The sequence below is a fragment of the Chaetodon auriga genome, chromosome 12 (genome assembly GCF_051107435.1).
Source record: "Chaetodon auriga isolate fChaAug3 chromosome 12, fChaAug3.hap1, whole genome shotgun sequence".
Lineage (NCBI taxonomy): Eukaryota > Metazoa > Chordata > Actinopteri > Chaetodontiformes > Chaetodontidae > Chaetodon > Chaetodon auriga.
Genome location: NC_135085.1, coordinates 10430380 through 10449616, shown reverse-complemented (window position 1 = coordinate 10449616; position 19237 = coordinate 10430380). Strand labels below are relative to the sequence as shown.

Here is a 19237-nt window from a genome sequence, read left to right as displayed (position 1 = left end):
TGTGAATAAAGACATTTATTTTGTGCTGGCAGGCTAAATGAAGCCCCAGTAACTGGTTATGGCAAAGATGTTGGGACCAAAACCACCATGAGGATTACCTACCCAGAGGGAGCTATCCAGAAGCCTGAAAACTATGAAAAAGACTCACTTTTTGTTTTCTCTGCTTTCAAACCGCTGGATTTCAAGTGGCTCAGACAGATGGTCTTCAAGGAGAAACTGGTAAGGATATTTTTAAATCATGAAGGAATGAGAGTGAAAATCCTCAACATATTAAACACATACACGCACATACGCGCACACACACACACACACTAACACACACACACACACACACACACACACACACTCACCGATGTGTTAATGTTCCTGAATGCCTGAGTTATGGGGAGGGGGGGTTCACAACATAGCATTCTAACGTCTGATCACATTCTGTACATTCCTTCCTGTGGAAATGTAAGCCATTTCTGTAAAGGGGTGAAGGAGAAAACATGAATCTTTTAACATATAAAAGAGATGTTTTAGATGGTTTGAATGTTTCTTGTGGAAAGGGCAGTGGAGAAAAACCAATGACGAGCACACAAGTATTTTTTATCCTCTCTGTGGCAACAGAGTGAATCCTCTCACGCTAAATGACATTAACTAACTAAGTTTTGGGTGTCCTTACGGCTGCCATGGTTAAATGACAGGCTGTAAATTGGCCTCTTAATCACAAGGCCCAGGCTGAATGGCAGAACTGGCTTTCCTTTATCATTTGATGTATGACAGAAGGCAGTCATTTTTAACTGCCCTGTCTCCTTTTATATCCATTGTCGCTGAAAAAGCTCTCATAAGCACTTTCATTTGGTTCCTGTTAAATGGTCTCTAGTATCTCTTAGAGATTATTTTGAGCCCATTCAGCTCCAGGACAGTGGGAGCACTAAAGCTCTTCATAGAGTCATTAAATTAGAAGTAGGTGTATTCTAAACAACCATACCAGTGTTTTTCCATGTTTTACTACTTTACATTACTGTTGATTTTCCGAGGCATGGAGTGTTAAAGGGCTGTAAAAATGTTTTTCATTTCTCATGCCACATGACATGACTGCAGTTTATTGTAAAATAAATAGCAAAATGAATTAGTTACATAAAAGATACCGTACACACATTGTAGCGAGTGGGTTAAATCATGCAGAAGCACCTAAAGGCACAGGTTGTACACAACTTTTTTTTTTTTTTTTTTTTACGTCATTCTTTGTGAGGGATGCTTCTGTCACCCCAGAACTGGGAAAACCTTCTTTTTTTCCGGCACAGTTGTGTGACTGTGACAGACACAGAAGCTGTCAGCTAGATTTTCTTCACAAGGTGACATTTGTCAAAGTAATACAGCTGAGAGTGAGGGATGGGGTGAAAAACATAAAGAGAAAAGCACAATACTGTTATTATAGGGGGTGGAAAGGGCATACAATGGTAAAATGAAACTAAGCAATGGTGTGAAGTTGGATTAAGGGTTGAGAGAACAGCGGGAAGATAGAGGGGAAGGGAAGAGAGGAGAGAGATAATAGCTGGGGAAAAGAAAATGAGCAATGGAAGGTAACGCTGAAGTAAAATGGAGGAAAATAGCTTGCTTGGCTGGCTGATGGCCCCTTCAGCCTTTGATAGGGCCCAGATTTTTCTGGTGTGTCAGAAGGAGAGGACAGTGGAAATGGCTGCCTGGGATAATTGATCTGGCCCCTGGCGTCCGACTCAGCCCCCTTTGATCTGCTGAGGAAGGAAGAATGTTTCTCATGGGTTGAAAATCAGGGAACAAAAAAGAAAAACGTGTCTTTTGGTTGGAGCCTTGATGATAATATGGATGAAGAGAACTGACAGATGTGCAAAGAACCCATATATGACCCATGCACCTAGTTTTTTTTTTTGTTTTTGTTTTTTTTTTTAATACATATGCAGTAGCTGACTTTAATGATCACACAACCAGGGTCATTGGAAATGCTTTTAATAATAATCAAAATTATCATTATCATCATTAAAGTCCTCTGTACGTCTAAGCAGCGTAAAAGCGCTCACAAATGTGGAATTGATAACCTTTTTCAAAACTCCACTTTACGAGAGCAACGATATCTGTTTACTATGGAAAGTGGATTTTAAGTCATAGCAACAACATGAAAGGAGCTGAAGTGCTCCTAAAAGGCTGTTTTCCTACGTTAATTGTATCTGACTCACACCCAGCGTAGACTAATGTAGGGGAAAGATAAACATTTACAGGTGTTTATGTGTGTACGTACATGTGTCTCCTGTGAACTCAGGACTCTTTTCCAGCTATGACTCGTAAAGGTCTTATGTTTTTTTTATTCTTTTTTTGTTTCACTGATGAGCAGATGACATGTATCTAAATCAAGAAAAATTTTACATAGAGAGTGATATCTCATACTTTAGGATGAGCAGCGGGAAATCCTGACCAAGTAGCAGCAAGCATTCCTTCTTTATCCATTTAGTGCGTCCCAGAGGGAGAGCTAATGTCACTTTGGACAGATGTCCTTTGGGAGCTTTTGGTCCAGCAGCAGAGTTCTTTGTGTAACCTGCACTCTCACAGCTGGAAGGGATGCACAACCTTTTCACTCCCGTTCTGTGGTTATGAAAGCAAGTGTATTTCTTCTTCTTTTTCTTTTTTGAAAGGTTAGTGGGTGGTGCACAGTTGTTGTGTAGCCGCAAGTGACTCACCCAGCCAGTTGTCAGCGTGCTTGACTCTCCTGCGCTATTGTGGCTTTTCAGATGCCTACAGCACTGTTTTGGATGGCTGAACAGAATACCAATTAGCAACCGAGGCAATTTCCCAATCTGTTATTTAGTGTTATGTACACTGTCACAAACACACACGTGAACTCCAGCATGCTCACATGTGCATAGGCTCATGAACGTCGTCAGGTCAATTCTCAGATTTGAGTCCAAATTGGTGAACTTGACTGTGGTCCTGATAGATCTTTCCCTCTTTGAGTGCGTCCTGCATTTTAGATCTACAGCGTTTACAATTATGGTGCTGCAGCATCTCAAGGCTTCCATCTTTACTCCCTCGTTACGCAGGACCTACATGATTATGACTCTGTCCCTGTGCTTTAAAGTCTGACCCCACATATGCAGCAGTCTGGTCGACTGCCCACTTGCAGACTGTTTACACATGTGCTCAAACATGATTTTCACAATCGCTGATATATTCCCTTTTTCCCTATTTATCTAGTTTCAGTTTCCCCCCTCGTGCACACAGCGCGCACTCATGGCTCATGCACACACAGCCGCAGTTGTTTGTATATGTGGGGATATTTTCAAACAGAGCCAGTGAAGGATATACAGCCGGTGGTAAACACGGGGTTCGAAGGTGGAGTGTCGGTGTTCTATCTCTCGTGTTTGTTTACAGGAGCTCCCCCTGCTCTCTGCGGGCCAGGGAGATAAATGATGGATGGAGACAATTTGAGGAAGAGAGTACTTCTCCTTTAATAGAAATACAGCCAGGGGTTCTTAATCAGAAGTATCAAAATATAGTAGCGAAGCCAATATTTTAAAACACTGCACATCTCTGAGGCAGCGCCAGAAATCGAGTGTCCTAGGAATTACCGAAATAGCCTATTGCTTCACATCCCCGACAATGTCCAAATGAACTTCTTCCTGCTTGAATATTGTTATAAAGCATTTCCTATTGTTAATCTCTGTGTAACGCCCAGATTTTTCAGTTGATCATTTCAGCCCAAAGAGTTTATTGTAACTCCAGAAATAACAGCAATATGGCTCTTTTTTTAAGCCCAGACATGTGTGCAGAAGCCCAAAGTAGCATGCATACATGCATTCATAAACATTTGCGTACTTGTAAACATGGATTTTGAACATGAACCAAGTGACTAACATAGGGTCCGGATGTCACTGATTACCATGAGTGTTGTGTTTCAAAAGTGAGTCACCTACCTAGCCTGCAATGATTAACACTCAGACCTGCACTCTTGATTCCGTTAGTGGCGTCTTCTGATGCAGTGGATGTTGGGTAATTAAGGCCTAATCCAGCACTGTCTCCGTCCATATGAAAACGCAAAGACACAGTTGAAGTGCTGTCAAGAGCATGCCAAACCAACAGCCGGTGATATAACCCGAAGGCTAAAGCCATGTTGGCCAAATAGAAGCCTAAGAAACTTTATTGTCATTGCCACACAATGAAATCCATTTGGCAACATCTCCTGTAGCAATGTTCTATTCATAAATATAATATATATAAATAGTAAAAATAATAATAATAATAATAAAAAAAACTACAGTTCCAACCGGGTCTCCTCAAAAACCAGCGATGTCAGCAGTGGGGTCTGTGTTGTGGGTGTGTTGGATTATGGGATTATGTTGCAGTGACCTCCGTTTTGAATTTAGACGCCTCTGCTGCTCATTATGGTGCAAGAATCACTCTACATTTATGTGTAAAGGTGTAAAAAGTCCTGTTATCAAGGTTAGCACCAGCACTATTCTGCCCACGTCCAGCACTGCACAAAATTGCCTCAGGTAAACAAAGGAGATAACGGAGCACACTTTGCCATCACAAGCCAAAAACTCTGTTATAAAAAGGTGTTTTTCTGTGGCCTAACCCAGCCTGACTGTGCAACTGTGAAAACAACATGTATAGCAACAGCTTCTTTTAAAAACACCCTTATGCATATGGACGAGGCCTAAGTATTTACGTAAGTTTAAGGATCATTCTGACATGCCATCTAGGTCTTGAGAAGGACTAATTTGTTTAGAGAACAGATACCAGAGGGGTCCTGCCAGTGGGCCAAAGGTGCAACCTGTTTTTACCCAGAAACCATGTTGTAAGTCTTCAGGGTCACAGTGCTGTGATGTGTTGGCACCGTGTGCATGCTTGCCGTCATGGGAGTGTGGAGATGACGGTTTCACACACTGGATAACTTGAGAGGCCTGGAAAAGAGAAACCACCATGACCTCAATGAGGGCAGAGGTCTTGGTATGTGTCAAGAAAAGCGAAGGCAAATTGGGGAATGCTTCAGATTCCTGGCGAACAAAAGGGAATAAAATCACCAAAGCTTTACCTCTCTGGATTTTAGGAATGGTGATCCTCCTGCTGTGCACCTCAGCTTTTACCAGCCTCTCCTGTCAAACATTCTCTCTCAAATGGTTCCTCTTGTATGTGGTGAGACACTGCAACTTGTAAACTCAAAGGTCCAACATGTACACAGTGCTAATGACCTCCAGACAACCTTAATTGTGATTGTTAGCAGTTCGAAGCCGTTGTTTTTGTTCCTTAATTGCTTTAAGTCTACCCTCCGGAATCCAGTCCAACTCATGTGACTCGTCCTCCTCATAAACATCAAACACAACCACATCCTCAGACAGTCGTTTACAGCACCGATGAACGCAGATCGAGCCAAATTGTATGATAGCTGAGTTTCAAGGAAGGAAGGAAGGGCATCTGTGTCATTCCAGCCGTATTATGATCATTCTGGAGAATACACAAGAATAGGTGAAAACATTGAAATCAGACATATACTGTTTCTGGTTACTACTCGTGGCGGAGAGAAAGCTGAGGTTTGTTTGTGTTTGTTTACATTGAAGTGCTTTAAAGTCACCCTTAGTAACCCAGCAGATGTGAAACCTTTTGGTTCTTCCCTTTCCCCTCATATTAAAGCTCGGTTCAGTGCTCCACATTTCTACACTCTGTCCCTCGAGAACTATAAACAAAGCTGTCTGCTTCTTTCAATACAGACAAACGTTTCAGTTTAAAGGTGAGTTTAAGTTTCATTGGCCACACTGAAACCAAACCACGCTGAAAGCCATAAACGCAAGGTTGGATAAGTCCAGGCTCTAAACCGAGCTGCTTCTTATTTGGGAGTTTTACATTTGTGGAGTAAAGTGCAGTGTGTTGAGGTTTTTTTTTTTTTTTTTTTAATTTTTATGCAACAGGAAAAGGATGCATTTCATCATGTATATGCCAAGCCTAATTTAAGTCTTTCACCACGACTAGCCCATAGTTACCTCTGATATTTTTAGTAGTTTTGTACATGACCAAGACGTTTTGAGTACATGAGGGAAATCTGCATTTTCCATTTCAACTCTCAATTTTCAGATTTTTCTTAACCCTCTGTATCTCTCAGTCCACACCACTTTTTCCATCTGTTTGATCCCACGCTCGTCATGGCTTACAGTAGGTCTTCTCCTCACCCTTGAACATTGTGCTGCTCTAATCCCGCGCATTGAACTGCTTTGGAGATGGTTTGTATGGCTGTGATTTTTCCTACATCTGTGAAATTACAAGACAAATCCACTTTGCCTTTGTAAAGCTTCTGTTGCAGTTGACAGGGCTGACATAAAGAAACTGAGTGCTTTTATGGTATTAGCCAACTCTCAGCGATGCATTAATGGTGTCCTTTAGCATCAATAACAATCAGGAAGCAAAGCAAGGAAATTGAAATTTGACCGACTCCTCAACATGATCACATGCAGAGAACATGTTGCGTGTATATTTCAGTGTAGCCTCTTTCTGACTCACTAGTGTTAAAGATTTCACAAATCTTCAAATCACTTTTGTACATGTGCAACTTGTTGCTTTGTGTGGGAAACCATGTTTACTTCTCTTAGTTCTTAGTAAATATTATTGTAGCAGATGGCCACTCAGGTATGAAGTAGTTTTACTGCAGATTGTACAAATTTGGTTTTCATTCCACTTTTCAAGCCTCTCAGTCTTAAGCAGCCGGTTTTAACCTCAGCTTCTCTGAGACTCACTTGTTTTAAACCTGGGGGCTGTGGGTTATGTGCTTTGATGCAGCATTGCTGTGCTGGTGGGACCTTTTGTTTTTTGTACGTTCAGTATGGTTGCTATGTATGAGCCTCTCCTGGATTCATGGATGAGGGAAGTTCGGGGAAAAAAAGACCTCATTTTGGCCCAGCGATGGTTTGGTGGAGCTTTGTTAAATGTAAAGTGTGTTATTATGTTTCTTCGTGTCACTCATCACAACTTTTTTTCCTCATTGAAGCTCATAAACACTTTTTATTTTTAGGCTGCCATGTTCACTTGGTACAGTTTATTCAGCATGTGCAAAGGGAAGATGACTTTTATGGGCTGGAATGTGCTAAAAAGTGCGATGTCCCAGCTTGGTGCAAATAAAGGAGCAGCACCTACAGCACAGAATCATGATGAGGCCAATAGACTGTATAAAGTATAAGAAGAGGTTATGAGAAAGGATAATGTCTTTGCTCTAAGAAATATTTACCTCGTTAAGATGTTAATAACTTTGTCTTAACTTTGGGTTCCTGAATAGTTAATAACAATCAAGATGCCCCTTAAGATGCCCAATAAGTCTATTTCCATCCATCTGTTTGTATGCGCATGTCTATTTGTGCATAAAACAACCTAGAAATCCTGGAAACACTAGAAATTTGGAAAAAATTACTAATAAATGCCTTATGTCCCCCACATTTTCCACAGGTTTCATTTTTTGAGGTTTGACTGGCACTTTTTTAATTACATCATGTTGCACCTTCTTGCCAATTTTCTGGAAATTCTGATTAAATTTGGATGGAAATGTGACAAAAAAAAAACTAGAATTGTTATTTACAAGTTTAGCTTCTGGCTGAGTGATGTCTTCTTCTCTACAGTCTCCTTGCATTACAAACAATTAACTCTCCCAGTTCAAGGCTGTTTTAACAGGTGCTTTATTGGAGCGCACAGCCTTGTGCACACACTTAAATCTAATAATCAGGACCAATTTAACCATAAAGCTGTCGCAGGAGAAGGGAACCAGCCATTTCCTCTCTGACCACAGCTCAGCGACAGGCCCCAAACACCTACGCCGCACACTTCTGTTCAATTTTTGAGCGTGTGTGTGTGTGTGTGTGTGTGTGTGTGTGTGTGTGTGTCAGGGCTTGGTGAGCACGTGGTGTAGGACCACTCCACAGCTTCCTGTTCTGCCCTGCGGTCAAATGCCATTGGCTCAAAACACGAGCTGACAAACTAACACACACTCACATGGAGGTCAGTCCACAGTGAAAGCTGCATCCTGCTCCCTTGAGTTTTCAGTACTACTCTGCAGTGCATTTGTTAAACAATCTTTGACAACTATTGCTCATAATCCTTACTCACCCAGGATCATCATTGTACCTTTTAGTATTCATTCGCCATAGCAACACAAACAAAGTCCTCATTGCTATGACTTTACAGCTCCTCACGAGAGTTTGAGAACTAAACGAGAGTGTTCTCATTACCTTTCCCTGTCCTCTCCATCCTAACTGACGAGGTTTGAGTTGGTGACCTTTGCTGTTAGAAACTTCGCACAAACCGAAACTCATAACAGTACGCACAACCCCCTCCCTCCTCAATCCTTACATACTAATTGCTCTTCCACTTCTCAAAGCCACCTGTACTTTGCCAGCTGTCTGAACATCTTCAAAGAGATCCCCACCCCATGACATTTGTGTCTATGTACATGTCGGGTCATTGCTGTTTAAAGCGAGGGGTGTGTGTTGTGTGTCGTTAGCTTCTCTCCTTCCTAGAATAAAGGGGAAAAAAATGCATCACTCTCTTTATTCAGCGTACACAGACGCGCACACATCCAAACAGCGCTGCTAAATAGATTCCTGGCAAACACAAGCTGTGTTGACAGGAGAGATGAGCTGCTGTTCCTGTTGCAGCTTGCCGAAGGCACAGAGCTGGGCCCACGTTCAAAAAGAGCCGCCACTGTTGAAGCCACAAAGCCAGCAGACTTGTTGCTACTGCCTCTGCCAACGTACACAAACATACACACAAACACACACACACACAGAGTCATGCATTGCTGTATCAAAGGCGGCCAAGCTGGTGGTTGACTATTTGAACAGGTGATATCCATTTACATCTGCTGACCCTGTTGGCTTCATGCCTGTTAGGAAATCGCTCTGTCAGGCAAGTCAATCACGCACAAGTTTCACTAGTTAGCTGCACATTCATTTAGTTTATCGTTGGGAAAGATGCTTGTCAGTAGATTTTGTCTTATTGGGTTGCATGATGTGTGTAGACTGTACTTTTCAAAGGTACCTTTCTGTAAGTTTGTCTCTCAGTTTCCTCCTATTCAGTGGCTGTTCTGGTGTGAGTAGGACAGATCCATTTCATCAGTTACATAATATGACTGAGGTGGTTCTGCTTGCCTGCCTTGACAGGTTGACATAGCGACTGATGATGATTGCCTGGGTTGGGCGATATGATGGTATATACCATGCAACAGAAGACATGGGTCCTCTGTTTCTCACGTGACGTGAGAGTGACAGTTGGTAGAGTTAATGCATTGCAGAAGAAGAGAATGACAAGAAACATGGAGGGCTCAAAACCTGTAACACTTGAAATGTTATGTTACCTTGAGAACTACTACACTGAAAAATGTTCAAATGTGTTAAATTCACTTGGAATTACAGTTTGCTAAAATGCAGACAAATAAATTTAATAATGATATTTTGCTGAGAGTCCCTCACCCTTTTCCCTACAACCAATGAAATCTTAAAGAGGGGGTCTGTAAAGCTCTCCACGGGCAGCTGCACCCCTCACCCACTGCTCGATTCTGCTCCAACCACGAGTCATAATTACTGATGTCCTGCGCGCCCCTCACCCTGACTCCATCCATTAAAGGCCCAAAAGCCATTTCCCTAATCAGTGCCGGTAAGGGGTCTGGCTTCTGCTTGGCTTCTGTGTTTCATGTCAGCGTTGCAGGAGATAATCTCACTTTGATGTTTGGTTGGTAAATTGCACTTGGCTGTCCACCATGGAGGTATCATCATGTGAATGTCAGCTCTGTGTTTTATGCATATGACCCTGACCTTGCAGAGACAAAAACAGTGCAGTGTTTGTGATGAAAACTACTAATGCACGTTTCTGTTTTTCCTCCCTTCTTCTTGTCTGTGTTCCTGTTGATTTCTTCACCAATACCTCAGAGGGGCACAGAGGGTTTTTGGAAGTCGGTGGCTCACTATGTGCCTCGGGAGCCAACAGAGATAAGAATCCTCAATCCCTATTTCATCCAGGAGGCTGCCTTCCAGTTCATAGGCCTGCCCTTCAACAATGGTCTAATGGGCAAAGGGGTAAGACACGTGTGCACACTAACAATGTCATGATTTTCTTTTGCCCACTTTTTCAAAATTTTCTTAAAAGATGCACATTTTCAATATGGAATCAGGGACTTGCACATAAAGAGGAAGAAAGGAAAGTTATCTGCCTTCATAAGTGACTGAACATCCAGCAATTGGATTGTGTTTTTGCAGGGAAATGAGCTGAGAAGTCTAGATGAGTCCATACAGACACTGTGCTGTCGTTAGATCACAGAAAGAACTGAAATGATCATTATCAGCACTGCTACACTGAAGCCAAGCTTAGATGATGACAGCACTGTGCCCTGAATTGCACCATTGTCTGTTTACATAGACGGAAGAAGAAAATACAAATGTTATATAATCTACTGTTTCTTCAGTTATGTCTGGCCTAACTTTCAAGAGCAGTATTTGTCACTCATCTAACTGGAGCTCTGATTAGGAAACAGATCTGCTCTTTGGTTGTATTTTACTTTAATATTTTTTGCATCTTAATCTTTGTTTTAAAGGCTTTCTTCGAAGATTGTTACCCCAGAATTCCCCCAGAATTGCAGTGTAGTTTGTCCATTCAAAATACAAAGAGGAAAGGAAAGTAGATTAAAAGGATTGCATTGCGAAAAATGTTGAATACCTCCTGCAAACCTGTTCCAGCCTGAATTCTACAGCACCCCGTTGTTTTCATTCAATGTTAGAAGCTGATGTATGTGCTTTGCTCATGAATCATGCTTGCGTGGACTTGAGACTGCTGTATCCGGTCTTGACCAGGGAACATTTTGGTGGAGAAATAGAGAGAACGCGTTTAGCCAGTGACCACTGACCTGAATACAGAGCAGAAGGATCTAATGTCACGATCGTGTGGCATTTGAAATCAAATACTGCTGTGTATGTGTATGTAGCTGAGTATAAACAAGATGGTTTGTATTCATGTGTCATTGAGTTGTGTGTGTGTGTGTGTGTGTGTGTTGTGTTTTTAAGTAGAGGGCGGTATTGTTGGAGAATTGGAGAGGACATGAGGAGTGTATCACCGTAGCTCTGCCCTCTGGGGCCACCAGAACACCCCTGCATGAACTCCATTCTGCAACATGTGTTTAACATGTGGCCATCTGGCCTGTGTGTGTCTGTGTGTCTGTGTGTGTGTGTGTGTGCGTGTGTGAGAGAGAGAGAGTGTGTTGGTCATTTGTGTGTGCACATCATGTTTGTGTCTGGGTGTTTGCAGTGCTGTCTCATGCAACACAGGCTGCAGAGTTGTATGATTTGGCACATTCTTTGCTGAGAACACTTTCCTGCCTATCTCCTGACCGTCGTAGGTTATGTTTACGTTTGTGGAAATTAATGAGGAGGACTATTTGTTACACTGGTGTTTATGTTGAGTGTGTATGTGAGAGTGTGTGTGTAAATTAATCTGTATTAGAACACGCAGTAGGGGGTTTTCCAGCTGCTGGTTCAGCTCCACCTACCCTGAGGGGCTGCAAATCAGGGTAATGATTTAAATGGGGCCTCCCTCTACTCTTTCTTCTGCAGCCTTTTTTTCCAACACACACACACAAACACACACACACGCACACACACACACACACACACACACACACACACACACACACACACACACACTGCCCCTGTACCCCCCAGATCTCTGGCAGCCCAAGGTGGTTAGGAAGCACAGTTCAACCCTGTAGATCACTGTGTCGTTGCAGGGGTCTGCAGGGGTCGCGTCTTAAAGGTAATAGTTAATCACCAAGTGCTCAAAGTCAGTTAGCAGCAGTGGAGCAGAACAAAGACAGGGGAGTAAAGGAGGGAGGGAAGCATATACATGAGAGAGTGGACATCTGTCTCTGAGCTAGTGTCAGAAACCATGATCAGTTTCAAAATTGGCTGAAAATGATAATACTGCTCATGTTTTTGTCCACATTAATCCCTGTGTTAGCTTAAATAAACAAAGAGAGTGTGTGCTGTGATGCACTGACAGCCGGCTTCTCTGTTTTCACTACAGAACATTCCAACTTTGGGAACAGTTGCTATAACGATGGCTCTGCATAACTGTGATGAGGTGGCAGTGGCTGGTTTCGGCTACGACATGAACACGCCTCACGCACCTCTGCACTACTACGAGACTGTCAAGATGTCCGCCATAAAAGAGGTGAGTTCTTGAGCGTTTGAGCCCATCACTGACTTCTCTCCAAAAAGATCATTGTTGTTTTTGTTGAGAGCCAGTTGAGCAGTAAAAATCTTTTGTTGTGTTTTTTCAAACATGGCACATGTCGTAAATCATCAGGGCACCCTTAAATGAACAGATTTTTAAATGACATTTGGTGTGATATTCTCGCCATGCTAAATGTTTTCTGGCGTCTCCCTTCTCACTCTGGCCACTGAAGAACAACTGAAGAAAGAAATAACGGTAATCTCTGATGAGGAGGGAGGGTGGAGCCAAAATACATTCACTACAAAGCATTCACTACGTGCTCTGATGGTAATATTAGTCTAAGAACTGTGCATGAATTGAACATCCCTCAGCTTTTGTGTCGACGTGACAGAGACGTGACAGTTCTGAGCTGGAGCTCGGATCTGTCTTTCAGGACTCATGCAGATCAGCTCCTCGTACTCCTTCTACTTGTACTTATTCAGATATGAGGGCTTAATGGCAGGCCCCTTTGTGCTGTTGGAACTGTGAAGGTGGGAGGAAAAATGTCTGTCGGGTGCCATAAAATGCATGTAGTTTGTATGATATTTGTACCATCAGTTAGAATGTGCTTGTTTGGCTTGGATGTCTTTGAGGATGCAGGACATTCATATCAACTCTGGTCATTAATGTGTCTTAATGAAGTGTTTATAAGGAAATGCGTATTTGAACTTCTCTTGTATCCTCTTACCTTAAGAGTACTGAGGACATAAAACAATAAACTGTACTAAAACAAATAAGCTCACACAACATGGGCAACAAGGTCTTTGCTCTAAACACCAAAATCACATCCATCTCAAGAAATCAGGACACCCCAAAGGCTTATAATCCTTCTATCTGGACCGTCTCAGTCATGCTAAAGAGTGCATGAAGGTTGCAATGACGCTCCATTTTCTACCACAAAATCAAAAACTTAAGAAAATAACTACAGCTGAAGAATGAAAACATCAAAATCTCTAATTCCCCAAGATTGAAGTGGCACTGGTCTTTCACCAGCCACTGTATCAACACGCTAACTGTTAGCGCCTTGTTTGAACAGTCATTTTGTAAACGGCCTCTTGACAGATCTCTCTCCTCCATCACTCAAGTCTTCGGCTCTCTGTTTACACTGAAGCCCACTGGAATCAAAGATGTCACCCGTGTGCTGACGTGTGTAAACCATGAGCTCAGCATGCTGATAACCTCTGTCTAAACTCCCAGTGAACCTTTGGCATTTATTATCATCATCTTCATCAACATTGTCATCATCAGCCACACATGGCTAATTAATGGGAATACTTTAGGCTTTTTTGTTTGGAGCACTTAACCGCCGCTGCGCCCCGGGGTGGTTGTTTGATTTTCTGGAACCGCGCGGACACTGAGCCTTGAAATTATCCACGTTTTATTCCAATGCTTTGGAGAAAGAGTCGGTTTCTTATCTGGATGGATGCTTCAAAGGTCCTTTAAAGGTTCCTATCAAGGGCTTTTCAGTTTGTGTGGCACTCTTGTAGAGCCATGCTAAATGACTGAACTCATCGATCACATTAACCTCTAACGCGATGGCTGGAACTCTCCCTTTGGTGAGGTGTCTGGTGTCAGATGGTCTTTGTAAGAGTCAGTTTTTGTAGTAGGTTGTCAAACAGAGATGCAAACCTCAGAATGGGAGAATCCTCAGGACGTACGTACACTTTATGGAACTTCGTTCGCTCGCTGTTGCAGCTCAGTGATTTCATGTTGTAGGGTGTCAGGCTCATCAGCTGGTTCTACATTGAACAGTGTAGCAAACATGTTCAGTTCCTTAGTCTTGAAACTTGTCACCAAAAGTCTGAAGGAGTGTTCACACTCACCGGCACGTTCAGATCATAGCAGCCTAAAGCTCTCCTTCACAAACTCTCCTTCTGAATGAGGTTTCAGCTTTGTAGCTATTAGCTCGCTCACCACAAAACTTGCCTTCATAACATCGTCAAATGTCCAGGCGTATTTGTTCTTGCGACTCATCCATTTTAGCACGTTTGGAGCTTTCTCCTCACTATACAAGCGTGGTCCCAATAACTAACTCAGGTGCACTGGCCTGCCTTTTACTTCAACAAAAAAAGCGATGGTTTGTTTCTTATGTTAATTTCCAATAAAACTGTAGCTTATTGTTCCTTGTGGTCCTGCTGTGACCCATCACATAACGGCTGGGTTCAACCCAGACAGACCTAGACTCTATAGGAGAGTCTTGAACCAGCAGCGAAGACCTGAGGCAGCTGCAGGGCCCAGCCTCCCTCCTATTCCCTCCTGTACGTTTCTCCCTCCACCCTTTGCCTCCTTCATCTGCTCTCTGGCTGTTCTTTGGTCTCTGCATCCCAAAGCACCATACAGGAACCGCCGGCTCTGGTTACAGGTCGGCGCACTGGACTGAATCCTCATAGCACAGCAGGGAGGAAAGCTGACCCGGTGTGGCTTTACTCATATATATTCGCTCATGAACACCCACGCGTGTGGACACTGGGAATACAAAGGCTAACCCACAGGCTTTAGTGCATATATCAGTGCTTTTGGTACAAGTGCTCTCAACTGCTGCTCTCTTCTCACAACCATCATGGGCTATTTTTCATATCACTCTGAATTTGATTTTGCTTGTGATTCCTCCACAGTCATGGACACATAACATATCCAAGGAGAAGGAGTTCCTCCGCAAGCTGGTGAAGGCCAACGTCATCACAGACCTGACCAACGGTATCTGAGTTTACACCCAATCACAGTCTCCTTCTGCCTTTTCTAAAGGACTACTAAACAGGAAGTGGGGAATCTGTGAGATTCCGGGTGGCCTGCACACCGTCTGGGTTTTCATATCAAAGGAGATGATTTTAAAAAAAGCGAGATGCTGCAGCGTTTCTGTGGAGAGATGCACACATGTGCCTTCTGAACCAAAGACTCCTGCTGACTGAAGCAGGGAGGGGGGACACGGGGAAGACTGGATCTGCCCACTCCCTGTCTCATCAAGAGACAGTCGCAGGAAAGGTCTGCCAGCCCCACATTTCAACGCCCCCCCACCCCCCACCCCTCACCCACACACCCCACATCACCGAAGACCAGAGGTGACATGATGACACGCTGATGTCACTATTTCTCTTGACTGACTGGCAAACTTGATGAGGGGATGAGTAGAAAGCAATGAGAGGACTGCAGGAGAGCGTGTGCGGGGATGGGTTGGGTATTAGCAGTGCCAAACGTACCTCGTACAGGGGGAGAGGCCACCCTCCTCTCCTTTTGCTGCCTGAATGTATTCACTTTCATCAGTGTAAATATCAAAGATTTTTACTGTGCTTTTTAACAAGCTGCAGCAGACCCCCCCCCACCCCCACCCCGCACTTGCCATTTGTCCATTCACTCATTCACTTTTCTACTATCCAGTCCACAGTCCAAAATTAAGATATGCCAACCCAGATGACAGTCAGTACATCAGCAAGGGTCAGCAAGTCGAGTATTTTTAGTCAAATCCAGAGTTTGTGCAGTTTCCTCTGTGACGTCTTTTGTCTGTAAGGAAATACTATTAATGACTCTACAAAGCAGGTTCCTTCTCTCTCCAAAGATGGCTCTACACACTGGTTGTGTGTTCCTCTGACGTCTGGATGGTTAGATATCCCCATGTGGCCAAAAGGTCACCAGAAAGATACAACTTAAAGATCAAGTGTTCGCCAGTTTTCAGTTAAAAGTCTAAATCTGTTTTTAAATGATTTTAGCTCTGACTAAATAAGAGTGAGATCATATATGAGGAAAATATGTATTTTTCATTTGGTCCATCTAAATTATATTTTGGGGACTTTTTAAATTTACCAGCCCTGGCAGGTGAGCCCAGTTGTCTCTCTTTCTGTCTTCCCGTGTTTTTGTCCACCCCTCGTCCTCTCATGTCGTGGTACTGTCTTCATCACTCCACCAGCTGTAAGCCTCCAGGCTGCAGCGCAGACATACAGTGACGTGTCCTGCCCCGCTGATGGAGAGCACACTCTGCATGTCGCATCCCTTCTCCAACCTTGTGTTGCTGCAGATTTTCTTGTTCTTCAGTCAATGGTGAAATCTCGGATTGTAGAATATAAATATATATATTTTTGTTCTTAGGTTAATTTTAATTATTTATTTTATTACAAAGTCCCAGCGTTTTGGTCACAGGCGAGCCTACTTCCTGTTGTTTTTGTTCGGAGAAAATGCAGAAGATTGAATTTGTGTCTCTCTCTTTCGACCCCCCGCCCCCCCACCCCCACCCCCCCACCGTGTGCTTCCTCAGAGACTGCATCGTGCTTTGAGTTGGTGGCAGAAGCTGTGTTGTGACTGAACCATTGATGAATCTTTTTTTGATTTGGGGGTTTTAAATGTTGTTCGCCGGCAGCCCTTCATGTCTTTGCTTTGTGCAGTTTGTGTTAAGACAATACATGTGCTCTTTTGTGACAATGGACACACAATTGAGATTTCTTCAAGTTTCCAGAATCCAATGAGATGATAATTGCCACGCTCAATCTTAAATGCACAGTTCATGTGCTGCTCAGGCCTTTGCAGATGAAGGTTCTGCCACATGCTGTTCAGTATTTCAACACTGCATTAACGTAGAAAGTCCTCAGTATTACACAATCAAACCCTTTGCTTCTCCCTCTGCTTCTCTCCTGTGAGAACGTCAGAATGTCACATCTGTTTGCTTTTTGTCATTTTTATCAAATGAATGCGATAATCAGCTTTATATAGTGATGGTGCATTTAAGTACTGCTTCACCAAAGCAGGGTTCTGGTTTTTTTTTAACTTTATCAGATGACAAGTGAGTTTGTCAGTTATTTTCTGTTTGTGCTTCGTCTATGGAACGCTCATATTTACTTTCCATTGTACACACACAGACACTCAGACACACAGGTTAACTACCATGACTCTCAATCAGTCTTTCTTTTCTTGATTAGTTTTCGCAAATCTTGCTGGTATCGCGCAGCAGCGTGTCCGACCCAATCCCTTCAGAGCGGTTCCACTGGGTTTGAAGGAAAGGATCGCTTTTTGGAAATTAGGCCCTGTTTGGGACTATTTTTTGTGTGTGTGTTTCTCTTTTTCTTTGAGAGCAAAGGTACAGGGAACAGCTGACCATTGCACTACCACAAGGCGCTCTCAGTGCCTTACACCTCATCACCTGGAAACTGTAGCGAGGAGTTTGACATGGGAAAGTAACTGCAGCTTGATCCAGTATGTAAGATGAGCTCCAGGTCAGGACGGGTCACTCCTCCATGTCTGTGATTTGGGACCAGTCCATTTCGTGTCTGTGCTCTATGTATAGTCTCAGAAGACTTGAAGCTCCGTACTGGTGGTGGCGTATGTTTTAACCCATAAACTACATTTATAAGTATAATTTAAGGATTTTAATGCAAGAAATGACCAAATTGACTTTTTTCGTCATCTGTGGTTGCTGATTGTTTGTCTGCAACATTACTCATCATCATTCTATGGTTTTTGGCAGCTTATTGTTAAAGGGCCACTCCACCAACTTTACACATGAAGTTCAGTTTACCGCTCAGGAGAAGTACAGCTCAGCCTCTGAAACAGTTATATAATGTCTTCTGTTGCTCTGGAGGAGCTTTCGTAAGTCTGAGAAAATGGAGAATCTGGGGTTTGTTTGAGCGTGACCTTTACTAGGAACTAACAGTCAGGATATCTTCCTCTCTGCTGCTGCGATATTAATCAACTCCCTTCAAATCTGTCTCTTCAAACCCCTGACTTTATGGACGTGCAATGCTAAATCACTGGAGATCCTCTGTAATGCTTGACTGCTTGAACATCCTTGAGTTGCTGACCACCGCAGGACCATATCATTGTATTGGCATTCATGAAAAAACAAAGGAAACTTGTAGATGGTGATGACGAACAGGTTTGTCCTAGCATACTGAAAACATTTGAGATTCATCCAAAATCTTATCGTATGTTTTGAAAGAAGGTTATTAATAATGTGAAATGTGTGCCATGTGTTGTCAGTGGGCTAAAATAGACCACGCCAAACCACCAGTACGGTCTTCACAGCTTTGAGACTAAGCAGATCCTTAGCTGGAGTGAGTTCTTGTTCTGTTTTTCTTTCTTTTTCTTTTTTTTTTTCCTTCAAGGTTTTAAATTTTTATGAATGCTGGAGGAGTTCAAATGGATTGGACCCAAATCGCCTCTTCTGTTAACCTGTTCATATTAAAGCCGAATGTATTCGCTTTTGTCATGATCATATTTATGAATCTGTTATTTTATTTTTTTATTAATTTCACCATCAGCAGTGGGAAGTCAACGTGATCAAACGTGTTGGTTTCGTTTTTTATATACAGTTCTAAATGGCTTTCTGCAACTCAATAAATCCGTTTGTAATTTGCCTGTGCATGTCGTCTGCATCTTTTGACTGCTTCTGTGGAACATACTCTTCCCTCAACAGCTCAGTAGTGTTTTCTCTTTTTTGTACGTGTCTTTTTGTATATACTGTACATATTTCTGTGCACTGTGAATTTTCAGTATATATAGTAAATATTTTTGATGTATGTAGTCTACTTTCTGTTTTATCTCAGCAGACATGCAGTGCTTTTCGTACGACCTCATGGTATTCAGTTTGCATTAGGTGTTCTCCTGTCTGTGTCTTTTAGTGTCTTTCAGAGGTTACAAACTGCAGGACGCTCACAGTACAGATGAAGGAGGGATGGAACGGAGGAGTGTGGAGAAGGGGATTTCCTCTCCTGCTCTTTGCTCTCTATCTCCTACCTGCAGAGCCAGAGGAAATCATTTCTCCGTCCTCCTTCCAGCGGACTTCCTCCCTAATGTACTCTTTTCTTCTTTGTTTATGTCTGTCCCACTCTGTCCCTCTCTGACTCTCACTTTTCTCCCTCATCCACTCCCGGTCTTCCTATTTCGCTGTCTGTTCCCATCTCTACGCCGTGTATTTCTTTCCCCTCACCTGCTCAACTCTGAGGCGGATCTCGTTTCATTGCTGTAGCCACCAGGGACCCATTTGAGACTTGTTGCACACACACAATGA

At 42.9% G+C, this 19237-nt stretch overlaps 1 protein-coding gene across 4 annotated transcripts in view; it reads left to right on the top strand.

The window, feature by feature from the left end:
- Window positions 1-18746, top strand: part of st3gal3b (ST3 beta-galactoside alpha-2,3-sialyltransferase 3b) — a 39892-nt gene extending 21146 nt beyond the window's left edge. For all 4 annotated transcript variants that reach the window (XM_076744857.1, XM_076744859.1, XM_076744860.1 and 1 more), the window contains 4 exons: window positions 33-219; window positions 9915-10061; window positions 12058-12204; window positions 14862-18746. In XM_076744857.1, coding sequence (XP_076600972.1) covers window positions 33-219; window positions 9915-10061; window positions 12058-12204; window positions 14862-14951 — 571 coding nt within the window. In that variant the 3' untranslated portion in view covers window positions 14952-18746. The remainder of the gene's footprint in view (window positions 1-32; window positions 220-9914; window positions 10062-12057; window positions 12205-14861) is intronic.
- Window positions 18747-19237: the final 491 nt, after the last annotated feature.